The sequence below is a fragment of the Myxine glutinosa genome, chromosome 7 (genome assembly GCF_964187855.1).
Source record: "Myxine glutinosa chromosome 7, kmMyxGlut1.1, whole genome shotgun sequence".
Classification (NCBI taxonomy): Eukaryota; Metazoa; Chordata; class Myxini; order Myxiniformes; family Myxinidae; genus Myxine; species Myxine glutinosa.
In genome coordinates, this window is record NC_136267.1 from 6,669,376 (window position 1) to 6,684,719 (window position 15,344).

A 15,344-nucleotide genomic window follows, 5' to 3' on the forward strand; every position below is an offset into this window, starting at 1 on the left:
ATGGGGATGATTTTTTGAGAGAGAGAGAGAGAGAGAGAGAGAGAGAGAGAGAGAGAGAGAGTGAGAGAGAGAGAGAGAGAGAGAGAGAGAGAGAGAGAGAGAGAGAGAGAGAGAGAGAGAGAAGAGGGAGGAGAGAGAGGAGAGAGAGGAGAGAGAGGAGAGAGAGGAGAGAGAGGAGAGAGAGAGAGAGACAGAAAAAAAGAAAAAGAAAAAGAAAGAAAGAAGGTTTCTGCGGAAGAATTCCCAGGCTGGGTTAATGTCAGGGACAGTAGATATGGTAGACCAGTCCTGAGGAGAGATGGTTGTTTGCCACCCCTGCTAATCTGCTTGAGTGAACTGCCAGACTCACCGGTGTTGAGGCAGCTCTCTGAGATAGCCAGAGATGTTGACTTTCACAAGCGTATGATCAGATGAACCAATACGGCACTTTTAAAATTACCTATTCGGCCCTAGACTACTCGGTGCGCATGGGCAGAAAGCCCTAGTTAGTAACAAAGGAAATCAGGGCGGCATGGACATGTTTCATGCCTCCGAGATAAGGATTGTAGAATGAAATGATGAATTTTTTTTAAAGAAGCTGAAAGTTCGTGAGAAAGGAGTGTTCCTCTGCACAATGAAACAGTTGGTGAACTTTCTGATCAACTCACCCAAAAAGTTCATATGTTGCCATCCATATTGCAAAAACTCACGAAGTTTTGTAGATGGTGCATTCTAACCGAGCCTTCACACTTCTTCGCACTAATGGGAAGGTCATATCTGTGCTTGTCAATGCACGAGGTAGGTTTAAAATGATGATATTGTCGCGTCCCCGGGGTTAAGACCCCTGGGTGACGGATGGCCAACTGAGCTTTACCTCCGAGGCGTATACCCAAAACTATGGCGGTAGTGATATGCACGGGCTGGAGGGTAGCAAGGGCTTACCTATACGGAGCTCACTGGGCTTCCTCAAACCCACCACGGATAAACAAGACAGAACACAAGGTATTGAAAATGCAACAAATAATGATTGAATGAAATAAAGCAAGGGAACAATGAAAAGTGAGGCAAACTCAAATTTCTAAATGAGGGACCCTCCATACAGACTCATATACAGACACAGGGAGAAATAAATAAAATGTCATGTGGTGCATTGGCCTGTACTCAGCTCAGTTCTCCTCAAACGGCCCTCAAACCCTGGCGGTCCTTGAATGGGTCCCTGCTTCACTGCACTGGAAAACGCACGATGGCGCGAAGTCGCGCTGCAGCCAGCCACCCGCGTGAGGGAACAGGCAAGAGCTCCTCCTTGGGTCCTTCCCATTTGGCTGCACCGAGCTCCGACCGCCCCGAACCTCCCAGGAGCGCACACGCCGCAGCCGAGAGCCAGAGGCAACAGCATCCACTTGCCACGCAGCCAGCACCAGAGAAAAAGAGAATTGCGACCGCTCACAATGAAGCCCAGCACAGAGAGAGAAAATATGCGTCCGCTTCCACCAACACCAGAGCAGAGAGAGCAAAATGGCGGTCGCTTCGCCTTTTCTTTTCCCCGTTCGAGAAAGTTCCCTCTGACGTCACGCTCGCTCCAATCACCGAGCGCCGTCGAATCATCCCAACCAATCGTCCTTTGGGTTGTGCCCTCACGGCCATTCTTGACACCCATCGAGAATATTCGGCTGGGCGAGGTCGTAGTGTCTGGGTACCGTCGGCGATGATGTTATTTTAATTATGTGCCAATAGCATGGCTGGCGGAGTAAATGTCATAAGAACAAAGGGAAAAATCACAAGGGCAATTACACACTGGGAATTTATCCTTTTGCCCGACCTAATTAGCATAGCTTCACCCCTCGCATGGAGACACATAAACGCTTACACGGACATTCGACCCTAACTTAGGTACATCGAGGTGGCTTCACAGCATACGGAGCACGCTAAACCTACACAATTTTATCTGGACTAAGGTATTTCATTACCTACCCCCATGCACGTAACAATATTTACTATTGATCATGTTTGGGAGGAATAAGTGGGGGGAGGGAGGGAGGGGGGTGTGGGGTCTGAGCTGCATGGGATGTGAGGGCCGTAATAAATTTTTGTTTTGTTCCGGGGCCACAAGATAAACTATATGGTATTCATATAATACTGTCGCGTGACTCCCCCTCAGTTAAGACCGGGGAAATCGCGGATGGAAACGAGCTTAATGAGGTGACAATCAATGGCGGATTTGCTTTACACGAGCGGGAGGAAAAAAGGAAAGAGGAAGAAAAGAAGAAGCGGCGAGATTTACCTCACGGTTTGCAAGTGCCAGCGTCTTCAACCTGAAAAGTGATTAAACTCACGCGAACATGGGATTTCGTATAGAAAAGAAAATAATAAAAGGGTTTATTTGCAATAACTATCGGGACAGGGAAACGCGATGATAAAAACTAGAACCTGGGTTGGGATCCCACTCACAGACTTCAAATACAAGACAATGGAAAGGAGAAAGGAGTGCGTTTGTGTTGGCTTATCTGTCTGGAATATGTCCGTCAGGAATCGTCCAGGCCCCGGTGTTCGTGCTCCGTCAGGCCTCACTGAGCGCCTCGCTCGCGCCGGTCTCGCCTGCTCAGGGGCAAGCCTTGCTCGCACGGCAGCTCCAGGGTGGAGAATCGATGGCACTCCAACGTTTCCCCAACGTCCGTCGTAACGCAGGTAATTCGCAGATGGCAAAGGAAAAAGGTCCAAACGGAGAAAAAGGCAAGGGCAGAAGGGAGGTCCAGGCAGGAAAGAAGCCAAAGCGAGGAGAAGGAAATGTCGGTGAGCCAGTTGTTTTATTGCTCGTCAGCTCTTCCCTCTGCCAACCAGTTCGTCGTTTCCTTGTGCCCTTTCGCGCCTTCTCACATCAGTCACCAGCGCTTCTCCTCCAATCAGCGACCTGCTTCTAGGTTGTGGTTTTGCACCTTCCGCACTGATTGGCCATGGTGTCATCGGTTGGTGACCAATCAGTGTGGCACATCCTTCACCTTCCTTACCCCCAATCACGGGGAAGCTTTTTGTCCCTCCCCCGACCAATCGGTTCACTTGAGTACCAGTTCACTGGTAATTCCCTGTGTGTCGCAAGACGCGACGAACAGGGTTGGCGGCAGGAAGGGCATTCGGCCGTAAAACATTGCTTCAAAAAGTGGACCAGTTTTATCGTCTTGTGGCTGAGGGGGATTTAATTAGTGTTTGCATTAATTGATCTATCTAATGTATAAGAGTGCGTTGCCATACGGGACACTGGAGGTTTCACACACGCGGGAATTGCCCTAATCCCTACAACTATTTAACACATGATCATCCTTGTATGATCACAGATATACACTTAATCTGACAAACTGCCTAAACAAACTTATTACAGGTGAGGATTCCCTAACACGACATAAGAAGCACCTACCTATGCAGATCTACCTGGATCCAGATATGCCCTACCCAACCGTCATAACAATACTTACCCCGCCGTCATAACAACCGTCATGACAAGTTACCCCAACTTACCCCAACCGTCATAACAAGTCTTGAAGTCAACTTGGTGCGAGCCAACTCTTCTGTTTTTGAAGGGTTGTTTTTTCTTTGATCCAACATGGCTGCCAGACCACATGAGCGATGACATCATTATTTTACATTCTCTAAAAAAAATTGTTGTGTAGATCATGCTCAAGAAATTTCAAACTGATCAGATTATGCGTTGTTCCTGTTGAATTATGACGTCATAAGTAAGGCACCAATGACGTCATCATTAACAACATTTATACCCCTTGCAGAGTTCTTTACAATGAGCCACATTCCAATTTTTTCCATGGACCGGTTTCAGAGATAGAGGTCCCAAGTTTTTCCAATATGGTGCCTGTACCACGTGACCTGTGACGTCATAATTATCATTAAAAATTTCTCGAAAAGTTGCATATAATTCATACTGATCGGATCAAGCATTGTACTTGTCAAATTATGACGTCATAATGAAGGCACCGACGACATTTTTTTAATTATTATTATTGTTTTGTATACAAAGTCGAGGCTTGTGTGAGAGCTAACACATAAAACATAACCAGAAAACATAAAACACAAGTACAGATACATTCAAAGTACACCACCCTCATGCCAAATATAAATAAATATCCTCCAGCGGGGCATAGCCGTGCAGCACATAGAGACAGTATTGGGAGACAGACATGACATGAACTGTGACATGACATGACTGTCATGTCATGTCATGACATGACTGTCATGTCATGTCATGACATGACAGTCAGAAGACAGACATGACTATGACATGTCATAGAGACAGACATGAACAAGTGGAAGGAATGTATGGAGTCAAAAGGTCTGAAGGTGAATATCGGAAAGACGAAGGTGATGGCAAGTGGTAAAGCATGTGGTGAGGTGTAAAGAACTGGGAAGTGGCCGTGTGCTGTGTGGAGGAAGGGTGTCGGAGTGAACTCTATTCAATGTACAATGTGCGCTGAGTGGGTTCATCTCACTTGGTCAATTGGTGTACAATAATTGATTGATTAATTGCCTAATTAATTAAACTAATTAAACTCGATAAATGATAATCGTAAAATAATTTCTTAATCGATTGGCAAATAGCACACCTCAACCACCAGTGTTTCATCCGAAGCTGTAACTTTTTGAAAATTAAACAAGTTATTGATCAAAAAAAATAAATGAATTGACGAATCAATAAATAATAAATCGATTAATTGATTAATCAATAAATCACAATATCCTTTTTATAGCCACATCAATTGGTCACTGTCATGTCCGAATGTCAGCTTCTTAGCTCAAAGGGTGCCTGAGATATTGCCCAGATGAGAAAGAAAATAAGTAAATGATTAATAATGAAAATAAATAAATAATAATCATAAAATAATTAATCAATTGGCTAATAGAGTACCTAAACCACCAACGTTTCATCCGAATCTGTAACTTAAATAAATAATGCAATAAGTCAATCAAATAATTAATCAATTAATTGATTAATATATAAATCAAAAATACCCTTTACAGCCAAATCACTTGGTCATTGTGATGTCCAAATGTCAGCTTCCTAACTCAAAATGTGCCTGAGATAATGCTCAGAAGAGAAGAAGTAAATAAGTACTTAATTGATCGGTAATAATTTAAAAAAACTAAACATTTAATTGATTAATCAAGGCTTAGCGGTTAGGGTGCCGGCTTGGGATCCTAGGATCCTGGGTTCGAATCCTGGTGGATCGCTGAATTAACACCAGGGGGGTTGACTCAATCTGTCATCCATCCGAGGTCGGCAAATTGAGTACCAGTTCACTGGTAATTCCCTGTGTGTCGCAAAAGGCGACTGAAAGGGTTGGCGGCAGGAAGGGCATCCGGCCATAAAACATTGCTTCAAAAAAAGGGGACCACTGTGCCCAAAAAAGGCCAACCCCCGCCCTGCGGGGAAAAATGGCCTCTAAAGGTTTTTTTATTGTCATGTCCAAATGTCAGCTTCCAAACTCAAAAGGTGCCTGAGATATTGCCCAGATGAGAAAGGAAATAAATAAGTGATTAATAATGAAAATAAATAAATAATAATCATAAAATTATTAAATTATTAATCAATTGGCCAATAGAATACTTAAACCACAACAGGTTCATCCGAATCTGTAACGTGAAAAAAATCTATTAATTAAGCCATTAATCAAATAAGTAAAGAATTAATTGATTAATTGATTAATCAATAAATCAAAAATAGCCTTTACAGCCAAATCACTTGGTCACTGTCGTGTCCAAATATCAGCTTCCTAGCTCAAAAGGTGCCTGAAATATTGCCCAGAAGAGAAAGGAAATAAATAAGTACTTAATTAATCGATAATAATTAAGTAACGAATCAATTAAATTATTAATCCCCCCAATAAAAACTTTTTTGTCAAAGTACTTGCTCCCTATTGTGGTCAAATTTCAGTTTCCTAGCTCAAAGGATGGCTGAGATATTGCCCGGACAAACAAGAAAGAGAGAAAGAAAAAGAAAACAAGAAAGAAATCGGAGTGAAAACCAAGTACTCCCTTTCAGCGTGGGTCATCGTCGGGTCCCCTTCGATGCCCGGCAATGACGTTATGCAGTGCCTGGAGGTGGCATAGGAAAGGGGTGGTGTAAAATAATAAAGGCAGCGAGAGACAAGGGGGTGGGGGGTGGAGAGAGAGGGAAGCACACAAGCATGACAGTAGAGAACAGTGATGTCGGGAGATCTGTGGGAGGGAGAGGGTGGGGGACTGGGTGGGTTGAAGGGGATATTTATATAGGGGGCTAGGGGGGATTTATGCATGGTATAAAACAAATTGATACTACTAGGATTTTCAGGAGAGAAAAACGGGATTTGAAAAAGGTGGATTTCGGGTGTATTGACGGGGGTCGAAAAGATGAAGGTTTTAGATGGGGGGGGGGGGGGGGGGGGGAGATAAGAGATGGTGGTAAATAGCTGTTTTGAAGACCTGGAGGGAGGAGAGGGATTGAAGAGAGTGTGGGAGTTTGTTCCAGAGGTGGGAAAAAAAAGGAATGAAAGAGTGAAGGTGAGCAGAGAGTCTTGATTTTGAAATTTCACCAGAAGAGGGTTGCTGGCAGATCTTGTGCATCCTGAAGGAATATTTGGGGCACATTGCATCCAGAGATTTTTTGCATCCCGAGCGCAGGTGACTACTCTGTTTCTGTCTTGCAGAACCTACACTTGTTCGTCTGGCTCAGTCCCGCCTCCATCTTTTTAAATCCATTGGTGTAGTGTTCTTGGTCTTGGCGTCCCAACGCGACCTCAAACAAATGGGTTTTTAAGCAACCGCTGATGCTGGCAGGGATAATTAGGTCTAACAGGGTCCTTTCGCCTTTTATGTTGTTACCTATTTGTGACCTAATGACTTCAACTCGGGTCTGCACCCTTAATGCACACCGCGCACTTATTACAGCCGAGCGAGCGGAACCGTGAGTGCGGCTTTGGCTAATCATTCCTGGAGCGAAACAGTGGGGCAAAACCTTCCCACCTATCCACTATGTACTCGCTATGCCAGACCAATGAGGGAAAAGACAACAGAGGCGGATTTGAAATATAGCAATTATTTATTTACACACAGGCAGGCAATCGTCCACCACATATTTCCAAGCAAGCAACAGCCATATTTATTTTCACAGGCAGGCAATCAACAAAGCACATATTTACAAGCAAAGGACAAAAGATATGGAAGAGCAGAATTACCCCTTATACGTATTTTTATTTGCTTCACACTTGCACAAAGGACATGGCATGACACCCTCACTCATCCGGGAAGAAAATATGGGAGGACCAGAAAGACGCGGTTCGGAGCATTGGTTCGACTCCTCACGCAACCAAGTGGGGTTGCTTCAGGCCACATATTGTGAGGTGTTGGGGGAGGGGGGGGGGGGGCATAGCGGTTGGTGTTGTGTAGGAATTATGTGGTGCGAGTGTATATGAGACTGCGCGACACCCAGGGATGTCACCGCACCCATGGCTTGTGGGCTGCTCCTGCCCCTCATACCCCAGTGCAGCCTGGTTTAACTCGACCCCGCTCTGGCAGGCGATCTCTGAATCAGCAGTGCAATCTCGTGTCCCTGGTGCATCGACAAACAATAGGGAACCAAGCTGCGTCCTGGCCTTCATACGTGGCTTCGAGGGAGCAAACTTTATGCAAGCAACTTTCTCATTGATGTGTGTTCGACAGGGGCGTGTACAGCGATGGGACTGTGGAAACTTTGTGTCATTATACCTGATGGCCAAGGGCACCTGCTGCGTGCCCAGCAGCGGGGGAGCGCCCATGCTCCCTCCCTTGCGCGTAAATGTCGAATGGCCTGGCGTTCACCGGCGATTTTGCCAGTCCTTTGCGCACGTACATGTTCCTTTGTGCTGTGTGTGTTTGAGAAGCATTGTCCCATGTGACAAATGGGGAGTGCGGGGAAGGAAGAATGTGGGAAGGTAATTTGACCGGTCTTGAGGACGAATGGGCTCACAATGAGGGACTCGCTCGTCCGCACCGGTTTCGACGGAGGTTGCTAGTGATTTGGAGACGTAGTGAGCACGGGATGGACAGATAGAAGGCTGAATGTGATTGATAAAATAATGAGAGTCGGAATGGTGAGGGAATAACCGAGTGAGGAGTATGAATGTACTGTTATGAATTTTGGGGTAGAGTGATGTATAGATCAGGTAGATCTGTGTAGGTATCATGCTCCGACTGTCATGAAGAAGAAGAAGAACCATCTCAATGTACATAAGCAGGGACCTGTCTCGCCCGGATGTCGGATTAAGTGTATCTTTGTGGTCATACAAGGATGGCCTTGTGTTAAATAAAGTAGGGATTATGCTAATTCCCCTGTGTGTGAGACCTGGTGATCTATCCTTTGTCCCATATGGCAACGCACTAGACACGTAGAGCAGGAAAGGCCCAATAGCTACACATACACACACACACACACATACTAATTAAATTCCCCCCTACAATAAAACTCACCGGAAGAACAGGCAGGAAGCTCTCGCACATTGAGCCGGCATGGCGATGAAACATCGAGTAAACAGGCAATTGACACGCCCAGAGGGGCAGCGATTGGACGAGACACCACCAATAGGGAGACGAGGCAGGATGAAGCCCGCTGATTGGTCAAGGCAAGGGCAAGAAGCTGGCCACTGATTGGCCAAGGGAGGATTATAAAAAGGTGAAGAGAAACCAACATCTCCCTCTCCCTTCTGCTTCTTGCGCTGGATCCCTTATTGTTCTGGTTCCCTCTCATTGGACTGCCTTCTCGTTTTTGGATCCCTTTGTGGTCGGACCTTGTTCCCTGCTGCCCTCGTGATTCCTCTACCTCGACCTCTTGCCCCTCTTGTTCACCTCTGTCCTCGACTCTTGTTGACGGTGTTCCTTTGATGAGCGAAGAGTGTGGTCTCATCGATGCGGCTGGGAGACAAGCTGCACGCCTACCGCTCGAGACGGACAGTGGGGCCTGGAGAGCGTGCGCACGCCAAGGTCGGGTGGTCTTCCTGCCAACCGGAGCCGCGTCCAGACTGCGCTTGGAGCCTGATGATCCCTGACACAACAGCAAGTTGAGATTAGCCCACCCACACACGCACGACCCCTTTATTTTTGATATATATATTCCCTTGTTTGTTTTAAACATCTGGTGCGGGAGCGCTCCGATTTAGAATCACATTTGTTTACCGTCGCATTCTCGTTCTCAGGTTCCGTAAAATAAACGTGTTTATTTTTGTACATAAAATCCGGGTCGTTTGAGTTACTTTGCAGGGTTGAAGACTGCTCGGGGCTGCCGCGCGGGACCGACAGGTAAAAGCTCCCTGCTTCTTCTCCTTCTTCTTTCTTCCTCCCGCACATATATAGTGAAATCCGCTATTGAATAACGCCTCGGATAACGCTCCATTTGCTGTCCGTGATTTCCCGGTCTTCACCGAGCAGAATCACATGACAGTAAAAACAGATTGAATAACGAGAATATACCGACTGTGAGGTTGAAGGAGGGGTTGCTGAATTGAGGTTTGTTTAAGCAAATCTTCCCCATTACATCACATCGGGACACACAGACTAACCTCACAAAGCATTTCCCCTCCCCCTTCCAATCTCCTGGACATGGGGAAAAAGTCGACCCAGCACGTAATCTAATGAAATAACTCATTCTGGGGAGTACTTTGTGTATATGAATGCTCTTCCCTGGGGTACGTTTCCAAAACCGTAACAATATCTAATGTGTGGTATCTGCATCTACACATTCCATACAACCATAACTGCTGCATCCTCACACGTGTTTTTTTTTTTTTTAAACATCCAAAGTGAGCACAGCACACATCTTTATTTAGTTTTGACGGTTTTATGAGTTGTGGTGTTCACATTCAGACTTTCTTGAAGATGTGCAACCTGCCTGTGCTGGTCGTGTACCGCACAAATGCTGAGAGCATGTCTCCATCTGGTAAGCCGGCTACGTTTGTGTATAACATTCTTGTCAGCCCTTCCGTGTTTCTGAGAATTGTTCTCCACTGGCAGAAGGCTGAGACACATGAGCCTGCTCCTTGTTACAAATCGTGTCTCTGTATTCTCTCTGCCCCAACCCTCTCTATAACCACCACCACCTCTCCCTCCCTCCCTTCCTCTCCTCCTTCCCTTCTCCACCCATTCTCTCAACCCATTCTCTCAACCTATTGGGGATGCCTCTTCCTGGTGCTTGTACCCCCCAACGCAAGTCAGGGGCCAAATCTTCCCCATTCTTCCATGCTGTGCGGATTCGTCAGGGCAGCGTGGTCACAGTCAGAGTGCCGATCAGTTCCCATCGACCGGCCCTGTCCCTCTTGTCTGTTTCTCTCTCTCTCTCTTTCTCTCTCTCTCTAACTCTGTCATGGCCTTGACCTTGTAAAAGGCAGGGGTGCACCATCCTGAATGTGGGGGATCTCTGGGTCGCTCCTGTGACATTGATCGGCTTCTCCGTGTTGCGGGATTGTTCGAGAGAACTGCCCGGGGCTATCCCACGACGACGACAACAACAACAACAACCCATTCTCTCGACCCATTCTGATCGCTCTCTTTGCCCCGCTCTCGCGCTCTCTCTGTCCCGCACTCGCGCTCTCTCTGTCCCGCACTCGCGCTCTCTCTGTCCCGCACTCGCGCTCTCTCTGTCCCGCACTCGCGCTCTCTCTGTCCCACACTCACGCTCTCTCTGTCCCACACTCGCGCTCTCTCTGTCCCACACTCGCGCTCTCTCTGTCCCACACTCACGCTCTCTCTGGCCCGCTCTTGCGCTCTCTGTCCCACTCTCATGCTCTCTTTGTCCCTCTGTCCCGCTCTCACGCGCTCTCTCTGTCCCGCTCTTGTGCCCTCTTTGTCCTGCTCTCATGCTTTCTGTCCCGCTCTCGCTCTCTCTCTCTCTCTCGCTCTCCCTCTCACTCTTTCTCTCTCCCTCTCTCTCTCTGTCCCGCTCTCTCTGTCCCGCTCTTGTGTCCTCTCTGTCCTGCTCTCATGCTCTCTGTCCCGCTCTCGCTCTCTCTCTCGCTCTCCCTCTCGCTCTCTGTCCCGCTCTCTCTGTCCCGCTCTTGTGCCCTTTCTGTCCTGCTCTCATGCTCTCTGGCCCGCTCTCGTGCTCTCTCTCTGTCCTGCTCTCGTGCTCTCTCTCTCTCTCCCGCTCTCTCTGTCCCGCTCTCGTGCTCTCTCTGTCCCGCTCTCGTGCTCTCTCTGTCCCGCTCTCGTGCTCTCTCTGTCCCGCTCTTGTGCTCTCTCTGTCCTGCTCTCGTGCTCTCTCTGTCCTGCTCTCGTGCTCTCTCTGTCCCGCTCTCGTGCTCTCTCTGTCCCGCTCTCTGTCCCGCTCTCTCTGTCCCGCTCTCTCTGTCCCGCTCTCTCTGTCCCACTCTCTTTGTCCCGGTCTCTCTGTCCTGCTCTCTCTGTCCCGCTCTCGTGCTCTCTCTGTCCCGCTCTCTCTGTCCCGCTCTCTCTGTCCCGCTCTCTCTGTCCCACTCTCTCTCTCTCTCTGCTCCGCTCTCTTTGTTTTAATTGTCTCTCTTTTCTCTTTCTTGTGCCATACTCCCTCCATCCAAATATGCCCGATTTGTGCCTTTTTGCTATAAAAACATTGGAAATGTAGTTGATTAGATAAAGATTTCTGCTTATGTTTTTTAATCTTTAAGATTTGTCTAGTCTATAAATTTCCAACAAATATGGAGAGTCCCAATTAATAATTGTGTCAAAATGTCAAAGGGGAAAGTAGTAGAAATAACCCTTATTTGCCACCTCCCTGACGCATTACGAGACGTCCGGGGTTTTTTGGGGGATTATTTTTTCTTTATCGTTTCCGTGTTTCTTTATTTTGTCCGCTTGCATTTTGAGATGTTTTCCAATTTATCATTTGACCTTTTGTCACCAAATTTTCAACAAATGTTTAATATGAGAATATGGAGATCACGAATTAATATTGATAGAATTCCTTATAAAATTAATTGTTGTGTTTTCGTCAAGTTTGGTTTGAGTACAAAGCTTCTGTGAATGGGCTTTGTATTTTGCGATGATTTCTAGTTTCGACTTGCATTTGAATGTGAATTTTAAATTATAGTATTTTAATTTTACTCTGCAATGATGATTGTGCTTGTGTGCTTCGCTTAATTTTTTTTTCCCACACCCAACTCACATGTCCGTCTATTGTCAGTTTGTTGACCTTTACCAAAGTCATTCAGCCTTCCATGAGCCTGCACATACAATAGTACCAGCTGTTTAACCGTGCTGTGGATGATAAGCCTTTGCTGCACCTGTGCTTTTATGAATTGTGCATCAATCTGTTTGTAACGGTGAAAACCTCAAACAAAGCTTTAATGAACGAACTCCTTTTTCATCACTTTAGAGTGGTGGCACATCCGCTGACATCCTTTTATCCTTTGAGTTTCCATAATGTTCAAGAATGGCATACCTCCTCCATACGCTGTAATGCTTTGGGCATTTATTCAGTGCCAGAAGGAAAGCTTTAGGTTCCCATTGTGAAAATTCCTCCAAACTTCAAATTCAATCATAGATCCTTCACTGCTTGTTCGAGGCAATTGTGAACCAGTTTGGAACCAGTTCGACCTTTTACAAGATAACTTTTGTGGCTATTCAAATCCGATCTCACGAACGCCGAATGGTGTGACATCAATGTTTGCCTCTCGGCTCCAACGTTGGTTGAACAACGAATATTTTACGTCATTTTACGAAAGGGTTGGTTTGCAGAGACATTTGGAACCCTCCTAATCACGTTGTGATATAAAACTGATATGACATCTGGGAAATGTAGGAGCCGTGCTGTTGATGAAGACCTCTTGGCATATTTTAATTGTGAAAAAGAGACTCCAAAGGGCGACCAGAGGTCAGGCCGAAATATCAAACCTGTGACTCGGTTGGGCAGCTTGTGGCAGTGCTTTGACTAATTGGACACCAAGCTGGCCCTCTTGTAAAGGGAGCGCATTAATCAGGGAATAATTGTACCAAGGAGGGTTGCCTTTGTGCTACTCACTCCTTTTCTCCCCCCCCCCCCCCTCCTCCTCATTTTCTCATCATCGCTGTTCTTTTACCGTGCTATGATGATGATAAAACAGTTCTGGTTTCTGTGTAATTTGATAAAGAGCTGGAGCAACTGAGCCGCGGTGGTGAAGTGGCTGTCTGGGTAGTTGGAGCACAGAGTGTGCACCAAATGATGCTTCTGAGGGGTTTAAAATGGGTCATGCCCGTTGTGAACTCTCGGTGACCGTGGGGAGTAATTGGGGAGCACGTTTACATGCACAGGCCTATTCAGTAGTGATGGCTTGTGTGTGCGTTGATATTGAGGAAACGGTGCTCATGCTGTTTATGGTTGCATTTGCATTCTCTTTCCTTCACTTGGGCCCGCTCTCCTACACAATCCTCGGTCAAACGGGCCTGCTTTCTTTGATATGGGCCTGCTTTCCTTCACAAGCCTTGGTCACATTGGGAAACAGGAAGAGGTTGATACAGAGGAGGTGACGTCACCTACACTATGTTAAACATTTCCTGTTTCCATCTCTCTCCTTTGCTTCGATAAAGAGTAAAACCCTGAGCACATTTTCATATTTTACAGCGGATAAATCGGCCATCGTATTGGTTTTATTATTTTGTGCCGTCCACACAGACCGCTAGTGTTGTGCTCCAATTAGCAACTACGTACCTAGTCACGTTTGCCCGCTTACCTTTACATTAACCAGCTAACATTCACATGAACCTGCTTCCCTTCACACGGGCTCGCTTCCCTTCACACGGGCTCGCTTCCCTTCACACTGGCCCTTCACCTGGGCCTGTTTCCCTTCACACGGGCCCGCTTCCCTTCACACGGGCCCGCTTCCCTTCACACGGGCCCGCTTCCCTTCACACGGGCCCGCTTCCCTTCACACGGGCCCGCTTCCCTTCACACGGGCCCGCTTCCCTTCACACAGACTCGCTTCCCTTCACACTGGCCCTTCACCCGGGTCCGCTTCCCTTCACACGGGCACAGGCCCGTTCACACGTTCACACGCCCACTTCTCTTCACAAGGGCCCGCTTCTCTTCACAAGGGCCCGCTTCTCTTCACAAGGGCCCGCTTCTCTTCACAAGGGCCCGTTTCCCTTCACACGGGCCCGCTTCCCTTCACACGGGCTCGCTTCCCTTCACACAGGCTCGCTTCCCTTCACACAGGCTCGCCTCCCTTCACACTGGCTTTTCACCCGCGCCCGCTTCCCTTCACCCGGGCCTGCTTCCCTTCACGCGGGCTCGCTTCCCTTCACACGGGCCCTTCACCTGGGCCTGCTTCCCTTCACACAGGCTCGCTTCCCTTCACACGGGCCCACTTCTCTTCACAAGGGCCCGCTTCTCTTCACAAGGGCCCGCTTCTCTTCACAAGGGCCCGCTTCTCTTCACAAGGGCCCGCTTCTCTTCACAAGGGCCCGCTTCTCTTCAGACGGGCACAGGCCCGTTCACATGTTCACACGCCCACTTCTCTTCACAAGGGCCCGCTTCTCTTCACAAGGGCCCGCTTCTCTTCACAAGGGCCCGCTTCTCTTCACAAGGGCCCGCTTCTCTTCACAAGGGCCCGCTTCTCTTCACAAGGGCCCGTTTCCCTTCACACGGGCCCGCTTCCCTTCACACGGGCTCGCTTCCCTTCACACAGGCTCGCTTCCCTTCACACAGGCTCGCCTCCCTTCACACTGGCTTTTCACCCGCGCCCGCTTCCCTTCACCCGGGCCTGCTTCCCTTCACGCGGGCTCGCTTCCCTTCACACGGGCCCTTCACCTGGGCCTGCTTCCCTTCACACAGGCTCGCTTCCCTTCACACGGGCCCGCTTCCCTTCACACGGGCTCGCTTCCCTTCACACGGGCTCGCTTCTTTTCACACGGGCCTGCTTCTCTTCACAAGGCCCGCTTCTCTTCACAAGGGCCTGCTTCTCTTCACACGGGCCCTTCACGCGGGCTCGCTTCCCTTCACACGGGCCCTTCACCTGGGCCTGCTTCCCTTCACACAGGCCCGCTTCTCTTCACAAGGGCCCGCTTCTCTTCACAAGGGCCCGCTTCTCTTCACAAGGGCCCGCTTCTCTTCACAAGGGCCCGCTTCTCTTCACAAGGGCCCGCTTCTCTTCACAAGGGCCTGCTTCTCTTCACAAGGGCCCGCTTCTTTTCACACGGGCCTGCTTCTCTTCACAAGGGCCCGCTTCTCTTCACAAGGGCCTGCTTCTCTTCACACGGGCCCTTCACACGGGCCTGCTTCCCTTCACACAGGCTCGCTTCCCTTCACACAGGCTCGCTTCCCTTCACAAGGGCCCGCTTCTCTTCACAAGGGCCCGCTTCTCTTCACAAGGGCCCGCTTCTCTTCACAAGGGCCCGCTTCTCTTCACAAG

The 15,344-nt window shown here is 48.2% G+C and overlaps 1 protein-coding gene across 1 annotated transcript in view; it reads left to right on the top strand.

The window, feature by feature from the left end:
• MTX2 (metaxin 2) overlaps positions 1 to 15,344 on the top strand; it is a 66,322-nt gene that overhangs the window by 30,711 nt on the left and 20,267 nt on the right. Inside the window, exon 4 of the mRNA XM_078781266.1 lies at positions 9,853 to 9,925. Coding sequence (XP_078637392.1) covers positions 9,853 to 9,925 — 73 coding nt within the window. The remainder of the gene's footprint in view (positions 1 to 9,852; positions 9,926 to 15,344) is intronic.